Genomic DNA, 11,221 nt, shown 5'->3' with positions numbered 1-11,221 from the left:
GCTAGTGATGGGGCTGCTAAGAGGGACGATGCCGGTTAAGGTAGAAGTGGTGGTTCCGTTTTTAAATAGGTATCCGGACGTGGAGGCTGCGGCGTTGTTATGTTTTGGTTTTTCTGACGGTTTTCGTATCCCGTCGGTTGTTAGTGCATCGGTTCCGCCGTATCATAATTTGCGTTCCGCTATGGATCATCCGGAAGTGGTGGATGAAAAGCTGAAAAAGGAGGTGGCTTTGGGCAGGATGGGTGGTCCTTATGACGCCCCGCCATGTTTGACTTTGGTGGTTTCGCCGCTGGGGGTGGTACCGAAGAAAGAGCAGAACAAATTTCGGCTTATTCATCATTTGTCTTACCCGGAAGGGTTATCGGTGAATGATGGCATTGCGCCGGAGTTATCGGCGGTGTATTAGGTGTCGTTCAATAAGGCGTTGGACTTGGTCAGGGCGGCGGGTCGGGGTGCATTGATGGCGAAGGCAGATGTTGAAGCGGCGTTTCAGTTGTTGCCAGTTCATCCAGATAGTCAGCATTTGTTAGGTTGCTGGTGGAATGGCAGTTATTATGTTGATCGGTGTTTGCCGATGGGCTGTTCCATTTCGTGTTCGCACTTCGAGGCGTTTAGTTCGTTTGTTGAATGGGTGGTTCGGGATGTGTCCGGGCTTACGTCCATTATTCATTATTTGGACGATTTCCTGTGTGTCGGGCCGGCGGGTTCGATGGTTTGTGCGGGTTTGTTATTTGCATTGCAAAACGTCGCGGCCAGATTCGGAATTCCTTTGGCTCCTGAGAAGACGGAAGGCCCGGCGCCGGTGATGTGTTTTTGGGGATTGAGATTGATTCCATTGCTATGGAATGCAGGCTGCCGGAGGGGAAGGTGCATGATTTGAGGGCTGCGGTGGCGGGGGTGAAAGCGGCAAAGAAGGTGCGGCTTAAGGTGGTGCAGGCCTTGCTGGGGAAATTGAATTTTGCTTGCAGAATCGTACCGATGGGTAGAGTATTTGCGCGACGCTTGGCAGCGGCGACGGCTGGTGTGAGGTTGCCGTCGTATTTCGTGCGAATCACGAAGGTGATCAAGGACGACCTGGGAGTATGGGATCAATTTTTGCAGCAATTTAACGGGCAGTGGCCGCAGGCTTGGCGGGAGAGCGGTTTGGTTCGGAATTTGGCTCTGTTGGAGCTGTTCCCCATTGTGGTGGCGGTGGAACTAAGGGGGTCGCATTTTGTCGGAAGAAAGGTGTGTTTTCATTGCGATAACCAGGCAGTGGTGCACGCGATAAACAACTTGTCTGCTAAGTCGGAGCCAGTAGTGGTGTATTTGCGGCATTTAGTGTTGAGATGTCTGCAGTTGAATGTGCAGGTGGTGGCAAAGCACGTTCCGGGAGTTGACAACGAGGTGGCTGACGCTTTGACTCGTTTTCAGTTCGGCAGGTTTCGGGCGCTGTTGCCGTGGGCGGAAGAAGTTAGAGTGGAATGTCCCGTGGAGATGTGGGCTCTGGTTAGGCGGTGATTTCAGACTTGATTGGGAGCTCGGTGACCGAGGTGACTTGGTGACGGTATGCTAAGGTGTGGGCTGAATGGGAGGAGTTGTTGAGTCTGATATTTGGTAGGGTGAGCGTGGATTACTTGGTGGCTTTGCTGTCGTTGGTGAGGACGGATTTCTCGGCTGGGTGATCGGCATCAGCAGTGGCACATCGGGTGTCGGCGGTGGCGTTTTGGTTGAAAATGAGAGGGGAGTGTGATGTTTCCCATGATTTTCGGGTTCGCCAGGCTTTGCGGGGTTTTCGTCGTGGAGTACGGGTGAGGGACAAGAGGCGTCCTGTATTGTTCGGTTTGTTGAGACGGATGGTAGGTGGCCTGAGGGACATTTGTGAGTCGGCCTACGAGACAGTTTTGTTTACTACAGCTTTTTGCCTTGCCTTTTATGGGGCTTTCAGGATCGGTGAGCTGGTAAGCCCTTCCAGAGTGGTGTGTGGCGGTTTGATGCTGGAGGATGTGCGAGTGAGCGGTAGTCAGGTGGAGTGCCAAATTCGGCGGTCAAAGACGGATCAGCTGGGTCGTGGTAGGTTGGTGGTGTTATATGCGGTTCCGGGCGAGGAATTGTGCCCTGTGCGTTTGGTCGAGAGATTTGTGGCTGTGAGGGGGGGCTTACCGGGTCCGTTGTTGCGGCATTTGAATGGGTCTTTCTTATCAAGGTTCCAGTTTGTGGCGCTTCTGCGGCGCAGTTTACATAATGCGGGGGTGCGCCCAGGAGAATTCGGGTCGCATTCATTTCGGATTGGTGCAGCTACAGAGGCAGCTCGTTGGGGGCTTGGAGATGAGGTGGTAAAGCGTATTGGTAGATGGGAATCTTCTTGTTTTCAGCGGTATGTGAGACCGCAGTTGTTGTAGTAACGTGGTAATTTGGTTACGGGTGGGTGATTTTACGACGGGGGTGTTGCTGGTTGGTTGGTGGTTGTGATGTTATTGGTTTGAATTTTGTTCTGTTTATTTTGTTGAAGGGAAGTGCCTGATCTGGATCTTGGGGCATTCCTTCGTATTTTGGGGGGCCCGTCGGGCTGAGGTTCGCCTGATTGGTCGGCAGCTGGGTTTGGATCGCGCACAGGCGACTATTCGGTGGATCGGCGTTCGGGGCATGGAGTGGTGCAGGGTGGTCCCGGAATTTCGATTTCATTGTAAGGTTGAGCGGCCCCCGGATGTGTTGGTGCTACACGTGGGGGGTAATGATCTTGGTACCCGGGCGTCGCGGGATCTGATCCGTGATATCAAGATTGATCTACTACTGTTGTGGAAACAATACCCTGGTTTGCTGGTGGTATGGTCCGACATAGTGACCAGGTTGGCATGGAGGGGGGCTCAGTCGGTGGAGAAGGTTAATAAGGCCAGGGTCCAGGTGAATCGGGTGGTTGCTCGGTTCGTGACCAGGAACGGTGGGATTGTGGTACGACACAGGGAGTTAGAGCCGGCAGATTGGCGATTTCGGAGGGGTGATGGTGTGCACCTTAATGATATCGGTGTGGATTTGTGGATGTTGGGCCTGCAGGATGGTGTGGAGCGTGCTTTTAGTGTGTGGCGGGTCCAGGTCACGTAAGGTGTCACGTGGCCTGTCCTGTGGCGGGGGGTAGGTCTGGTCCAGAGGTTTGGAAGTGATTGGTGGCCGGACCGGGAGTCGTTGTCTTGGTATGGTGGCTCTCGGTTCCGGGGTGTGGCAGGCACGGGGTTCTGCAAAAGTGTGGGGGTCAATCCGTGGGTGATTGGCACCTCGTCTCTGGGTCGGTATGTTGCGGCCAGGGACATGGGGAGTAGTAGTTACTGGACTGGGCCTGCCCCGAGGGGATCTTGTAAATGTTATTGTCTATTGTTACCTTTATGTTGTTGTTTGGGGTCGCCCGTTGGACGGTGTCCCTAAGGTGTTAGTTTGTAAACAATAGGCAATAAAAGGCTGCTGTGGCCATTTTGAACCAAGTCGCATGCAGTCCGTGTGTTTATTCTTAGAGATTAAGGGGTTTGGTAACACAGACATCATGACCGGAGAATCCTCCCTCAGCTGGTCAAGAAAGCCACGGACCCCTTGGGGGGAGGGGCGACATGACCAAGGGGGAGGTAGGGAGTGATGGGGTTAATAGGGACATTGTAGGTAAACCTAATATGGCATGGTGGGTTGGTTTAGCCGGGGAGGAAGAGGAGGAGTAGGGAAAGGGTTAGTCTGGGGGTTGAAGGAGTTACCTCTTCTTCTGCTTCCGGACGCCGAGTGATCCCCGCCCACCCTCCCTTTGTGTTATATGGGGGGTTGTGGTTTTGGGTAGTTGGGATGCTATTTGTCACAGCAGCGGGGGGGTAGGTCTGGTCCAGAGGTTTGGAAGTGATTGGTGGCCGGACCGGGAGTCATTGTCTTGGTATGGTGGCTCTCGGTTCCGGGGTGTGGCAGGCACGGGGTTCTGCAAAAGTGTGGGGGTCAATCCGTGGGTGATTGGCACCTCGTCTCTGGGTCGGTGTGTTGCGGCCAGGGACATGGGGAGTAGTAGTTACTGGACTGGGCCTGCCCCGAGGGGATCTTGTAAATGTTATTGTCTATTGTTACCTTTATGTTGTTGTTTGGGGTCGCCCGTTGGACGGTGTCCCTAAGGTGTTAGTTTGTAAACAATAGGCAATAAAAGGCTGCTGTGGCCATTTTGAACCAAGTCGCATGCAGTCCGTGTGTTTATTCTTAGAGATTAAGGGGTTTGGTAACACAGACATCATGACCGGAGAATCCTCCCTCAGCTGGTCATGCACATAGACAACCCACATGTGCCGTGAATCACGGCACACAGAGGGACATGTGCGTGTTTTACACATCAGTGAAGAATGTCTTTGTTTTTCACTGACGTGTGAAACAGACCTAAGCCTGCGCTTACACTTGTGTGACCTTTAACACAGGTGCATATTATTATCCGGGGTTTTGTTGAATATCAGTAGAGCCTTTGGCTATCAGCTGCAGATTACCACCACTGCACGGTGACCTTTACCATTGATATCAGTCTACATTCATCTTTTACTATATTAGTAGGTCCATCCGTAACAATTGGTTCCCTTTAAATAGTATTTTAAAGAAAAATGTAACTGTTCCAAAAATTTGAATGGAAGAATATTAAAATATAAGAAATCACCAGGAAGGTTTCTCACTTGTATGGGTATAGAATTCTATGGTAATATTCTATGGTAAAATTATAATACAAAATACATTATCCAATACCTCTAACCCCCATTTCTAAATAAAGTATTCTTTCTCCATTTTTTCCAAAATGGTGTTTTATTAATACTATAAAAGAAGCAAATCATATTCTAGTGCAGTGATGGCGAACCTATGGCACGCATGCCAGACTGGGCACGCAGAGCCCTTTCTGCCAGCATGCGCGCTGTTACCTCATTCAGCCACTTTGAACTGTCGGTGTGATCGCGCCGGCAGTTCAAAGTTGTGTTGGAGCAGAGGAGACATTTCTCCTCCCTCTGACACTCCGCAGGCCTGTTGCCTAGGAGACGGCGGAGCGTCAGTAAGCGCCACGTAGGAACTGAGTGAGGACCCAGCGGTGGAGCGGGTGCTGGAAGGTGAGGGTTTTTTTTAAATTTTTAAACTGTCTGTGGCTGTGCCAAGGTGTGGGGGGACAGTGCCAGCACGGGGAAAACATGGGCAGCACAGGGCAAACATGGACAGCATGGGGCAAACATGGACAGCACGGGGCAAACATGAACAGCACGGGGCAAACATGAACAGCACGGGGCAAACATGGACAGCACGGGGCAAACATGGACAGCACGGGGCAAACATGGACAGCACGGGGCAAACATGGACAGCATGGGGCAAACATGGACAGCACGGGTGGAAACATGGCTGCAAGGATGGGGAAACATGCAAAGATGGGGGAGACATGCAAGGATGGGGGGAAACATGGAAAGGTGGGGGAAACATGCAAGGATGGAGGAAACATGGCTGCAAAGATGGGGGAAACATGGCTGCAAGGATGGGGGAAACATGCAAGGATGGGGGCAAACATGCAAGGATGGGAGAAACATGGCTGCAAGGATGGGGGAAACATGCAAGGATGGGGCAAACATGCAAGGATGGGGGAAACATGCAAGGGTGGGGGAAACATAGCTTCAAGGATGGGGGAAACATGGCTGCAAGGATGGGGGAAATATGGCTGCAAGGATTGGGGGAGACGTGCCAGGATGGGGGAAACATGACAGGATGGGGCTAAACATGCCAGGATGGGGCACATTTAGCAGGAAGGGGAACATGCCAGGAAGGGTGACATTTAACAGGATGGGATACATTTACCAGGATGGGGGGAAACATGCCAGGATGGGGGTACATGAACATGCCAGGATGGGGAACATTTAGCAGGAAGGGGAACTTACCAGGAAAGGGGACATTTACCAGGATAAGGGAACATGCCTGGATGGGGTACATTTACAAGGATGGGGGAACATGCCAGGATGAGGTACATTTACCAGGATGGGGTCATTTAACAACATGGGGGAACATGCCAGCGATGAAATACATTTACAATAATGGGGTACATTTACCAGGATGGGGTACTTTTACCAGGATGGAGGACATTTACCAGGAATGGGGTACATGCCGGGATGGAAGAACATTTACCAGGATGGGGAATATGCCGGGATAGGGTACATTTGCCAGGATGGGGCCATGATGGGGACAAATATACCAGAATGTAGGAAATATATATCAGGATGAGGCATATGTTTACCAGGAAGTGGCCAGGAAGGGGGACAGAACTACACAATGAAAGGGGAGGGGAGCAACTTGTACGTCTTTATGGGATTTCAAGATGTTCAGACTTTGAAATGTCGATGTGGACTATAGGGTAACATCGGATTGCATTCCATGCTAAAATCTCTGTCTAATATGCTGCAATTTTTTCCAGAAACATTAATCCAACTGCTGTGTCTGGAAAGGGCAGTGGGAGAGGCTGAGCTTCAATTTTTAGTAAGCATGCATGATCGTGATGCCCCCTGCTGAAGACAAGAGAAAACTGCAAAGGTAAGATTAAAATCAATTATTTACATAATAGAATTGGTTGGCACTTGGGGAAAAGAAATGGGTTTAGGGCTACAGTTTGGGCACTCGGTCTGTGAAAGGTTCGCCATGACCGTTCTAGTGTCTGTAATTTATATCTTCTTACATTCAGTGATAGAACCCAGGATGTTCTCTATGCAAATATGTATGACTCCAGCATATAAAGGGTTAGAAAAGTTATCACTTTATCTGAGTTATCCTTGTTACATTGTAAATTGATCCAGTGACCATGTATCTTCTATTACTGCTCTTTGTGTTTCCCCCCATAAGTAAGATTTAAGTTATATTTATATTGTATTTATCATATTAATTATAAGCTACTATAGGTCCCATGTTTCTATCTTCTCTTTATTTCAGGTGTCCTCAGTCAGACTTTACAGGAGTCCGGTTTAGGACTGGTGAAACCTTCACAGCAACTGAAACTGACCTGTACAGTCTCTGGGTTTGAGTTAACCAGTTTTCATATACTCTGGATCAGAAAAATGGCTGGGAAAGGATTGGAATGGATTGGCGCTGCATGGGCTAGTGGTAGTCCTGGTTATGCTGATTCCCTGAAGAGCAGAACCATAATCACCAAAGACAACGCCAAGAAGCAGGCCTATCTCCAGATGAATAACATGGAGGCTGCAGACGCTGGAGAATATTATTGTGCAAGAGGCACAGAAATATAAAGTAATGAAGAGATCATACAAAATCCTGCTGTGACTGGATATAGAAAACCACAAGAGGAAGAGCGTTAGTAATCACTGAAAAGGAAACTCTGTGATGTGTTTCTGTGTCGCCCTGGGCAAGCCAGGGGACACAGGTAATGACATCACCACACCCTACACCCCGGTTAGGCACATCAAGGCTAGACCAGAAACCCTTGTTGCATTCCCCAGGGGCTGATGTCCACACCAGGGGGTGGAGCCAGGCAGTTGGTCTCCACCCACCAAGGAGTTCACAGTCCTGGAGGAAGGAAAACACAGGCAGATGAGTTTGGAGAGAGGAAGTGAGAGGAGTCGAGTAGTGGAAGTGTAGGAGAGAAGTGACAGCTTGAAGCCTGAAGTTGGTCCGGGTGTGTGCCCCGGACCGAGACAGCAAGGTTAGCAGATGGCGGTGACCGTCTGCAGTGGAGGCTGATCGGAGTTGCCGAAAGGACCGCGGATGGGTGGTGGCCCGGCGGTACCGGACCGGTACACAAGGAGAAGCCAGCACCATTGGCAGGGGCCTTTCGGATCCCGGCAAGGCTTGGAGTCGCCGTGAATTTGCCAAATCCGTCAGTGAAGGGGACCTTCGGGTCTCTAAACAACTAAGTCCCGATTAAAGGCAACCGTCCAACCATGAAGGGGAGACACCGCCACCGCCAAGGCACCAGTTTCCCAGGGCCACCACCTGCGGGCAAAGAGGGGCTCCTCCGGCCCATAGCCAAGCCGAGGAGTGGGTTACCGGTGGGAATCCACCGCTACCATCACAGTACTTAGGTGCAGGGAAGAGACAGTCACCGTTACCTACCGGGGAAAAGCAAAAGCAGCCATCCGTGGGAACCGTCTTTCCAGCCGTGTGTTTTACCGAGAACTGTGTCATCATCTCAGGCTGAGTGAGTACCACCGTGCCGTACGGCACAGCGCTGCCCCCGCGACCCTGCACCTCGCCAGGCCCCGTAACCCGCCTGCACCAACCACCTCAGTCCCCATCACCGGGCCCCGGGACAAACAATCCCCCTACCCACGGAGGGGAGGAATAACAACCAAGCTGCTCCCTGTCACCATCCCCGGGAGCCCCATCTAGAGCAGTGGTGGTGTCCACACAATCACCACAACCGTGGGTGGCGTCACGGACAATAAATCCCCAATATCCAAACCCCTTTTCACTCACGGGCGAGGAGCGCCGCTCGAGTTCCCGGGATCCGGCCCATCGCTCGAGCCACCGAGCAGCAGCAGCAGCCGCAGAGCAGCGGCGGCCGGACCCGAGCAGTGGGAGAGCGCGGCGTCCCCTCCTCCGCCCGCGACAACTTGGCGCTGTGAACAGGATCTTACCACCCTGCCGTTGGGTAGAGGTGCGCATTGTTACCGCCGGAGGTGTCCGGCCAGAAAATTTCAGAAGCCGCCATCTTTGGCGCGAAAAGTTCCCGCTCGAGCGTCTCCTCGAGTAGTGGAGGCGCGAAGGCCAAGACCCCGCCCCGATAGAGGAGGAGCCGGAAAGAGGCTAAGGGGGACGAAATGGCGGCTGGCCGCATGTGAGCGCGGCTATGGAAGCAGGGACGCCAGGACCCTGCGGCCATTTACTGGTTCCTGGAAGAGGCCGCTGCTAAAGATGCTGAGTCCGACCGACAACACCGTGGTCCCCACGCCTGGCATCGCAGCGTGGGTGGGAGTCCGGACCGTCCAGCTAAGCAGCCGTCTACAGGTTCGCGTGCAGCTCCTCCTGGAGGAGTGGGAGGCCGACATGGTGGAAGTGGTGGCGGCCGTACGGAGACGCGAGGTGGAGGGAGTCTTGGAAGGGAGGGTAAGTGACCCACGCCCCTGTACCCCTAGAGGGTCGGTCATCGCGGCTGAGGGACCCGGTCCATACCCGCTCGCCCTGCTACCTCCCCCGCTACCCGTGTTGGCTGCTGCTGCCCCGCCACTAGGCCCGCTACCACCACCACCGGTAGCGGTACCCTGCCAATCCGCCCCGGCAGACCGAGCTGCAGCAGAAGCTCGTGACTACTCTGATCCGCTTCCATGGAAGAAGCCGAAGGCTGAGGCCATCAGCAAAGATGCACTGGAGGCACGGCGGGGATGCAGCTGCCAGGAGGCAGAGCAGGCCATGTCACAGCTGGGTCCCTCATTACTGAAGGTGCCGGTCGTAGCCGACACGGAGGGACTCTGGCTGGGCCCGTCCCCCGCACACGCTGAACCGGAGCAAACAGAAAGTGCTCCCGGCTGGGAGCGGCGGCAACGGCAGCTACGCAGGGAGATCGATGCCCGAGAGGGGTGTAGAGCGGATATGCATGCCCGCATGAATATGGAGGAAGATCACCCGCAGCGAGCTACCATCGGCGTCCACAGCGGTGCACCATGTGAAGGTGACACTAGAGCCCCGCGATTGGGAATGGACTGTTGAGCAGTAAAGGCTGGCGGTCCTCCGCCTAAAAGCTGTCCCCATTGGGACCACCAGTGTGTGTGTTTAAAGTTTGCAAGTTTGGAAAATGAATGATAAGAAAATGGTACCGTGAAGATTCACCTGATTGTCTGCAGCGATTTGAAACCGGTTGTTGCCGGCACCGTTGTCCCCGTGGGGACCGTTTGAAAAATGAACATGCCTGAGAACTTGCAGGGCAACCACAAACATTAGTGGCTTGTAAATAAAAATGTGTTTGTTGCAGCTAACCGTTACCGCCTCCGGAGAGGCAGGTTGGAGGGAGGGCCCGCAGTGGAGCAGGCTGGGGCCCCGCCACCACAGGAACCGGTGGCTACCCTCTGGGGGTTCCAGGGGCTCCCCATGGACGTGGGTCCCCTGGAAAGGACAGATCCCGCTCGGGTAACTTGGTGCAGGACTGGGGTCAAGGGGTGTTGCCTGTTTCTTAGGAGAAGCATCAGGGCCAGGTTGCTTGGGTGGGTGAGAGCGAAAAGCCGTAACCGTTAACCGTTAGTAACGTTTAAGAAAAGAACCTCCCGATGTGGGATGATGTTATTTTATTTGTATTGATGTTTTTTATCTTTTTCAGAAAAATAAAACCGGTGTTGGACGGGCAGCCCGCGGACGGTCTGCATTTTTCTAAGGGGGAATGTGTCGCCCTGGGCAAGCCAGGGGACACAGGTAATGACATCACCACACCCTACACCCTGGTTAGGCACATCAAGGCTAGACCAGAAACGCTTGTTGCCTTCCCCAGGGGCTGATGTCCACACCAGGGGGTGGAGCCAGGCGGTTGGTCTCCACCCACCAAGGAGTTCACAGTCCTGGAGGAAGGAAAACACAGGCAGATGAGTTTGGAGAGAGGAAGTGAGAGGAGTCGAGTAGTGGAAGTGTAGGAGAGAAGTGACAGCTTGAAGCCTGAAGTTGGTCCGGGTGTGTGCCCCGGACCGAGACAGCAAGGTTAGCAGACGGCGGTGACCGTCTGCAGTAGAGGCTGATCGGAGTTGCCGAAAGGACCGCGGACGGGTGGTGGCCCGGCGGTACCGGACCGGTACACAAGGAGAAGCCAGCACCATTGGCAGGGGCCTTTCGGATCCCGGCAAGGCTTGGAGTCGCCGTGAATTTGCCAAATCCATCAGTGAAGGGGACCTTCGGGTCTCTAAACAACTAAGTCCCGATTGAAGGCAACCGTCCAACCGTGAATGGGAGACACCGCCACCGCCAAGGCACCAGTTTCCCAGGGCCAGCGCCTGCGGGCAAAGAGGGGCTCCTCCGGCCCATATCCAAGCCGGGGAGCGGGTTTCCGGTGGGAATCCACCGCTACCATCACAGTACTTAGGTGCAGGGAAGAGACAGTCACCGTTACCTACCGGGGAAAAGCAAAAGCAGCTGTCCGTGGGAACCGTCTTTCCAGCCGTGTGTTATACCAAGAACTGTGTCATCGTCTCAGGCTGAGTGAGTACCACCGTGCCGTACGGCACAGCGCTGCCCCCGCGACCCTGCACCTCGCCAGGCCCCGTAACCCGCCTGCACCAACCACCCCAGTCCC

The 11,221-nt window shown here is 53.5% G+C and overlaps 1 gene segment (V, D, J or C); it reads left to right on the top strand.

The window, feature by feature from the left end:
* The first annotated feature begins 6,799 nt into the window (after nt 1-6,799).
* On the top strand, nt 6,800-7,241 carry LOC142243118 (Ig heavy chain V region XIG14-like). The segment is given in 2 exon segments: nt 6,800-6,839; nt 6,928-7,241. Coding segments are annotated over 2 exon segments (354 nt in total).
* Nucleotides 7,242-11,221: the final 3,980 nt, after the last annotated feature.

Source organism: Anomaloglossus baeobatrachus, chromosome 1 (genome assembly GCF_048569485.1).
Source record: "Anomaloglossus baeobatrachus isolate aAnoBae1 chromosome 1, aAnoBae1.hap1, whole genome shotgun sequence".
Lineage (NCBI taxonomy): Eukaryota > Metazoa > Chordata > Amphibia > Anura > Aromobatidae > Anomaloglossus > Anomaloglossus baeobatrachus.
The sequence above is the reverse complement of the archived record's forward strand: the minus strand, read 5'-3'. Positions and strand labels throughout refer to the sequence as shown.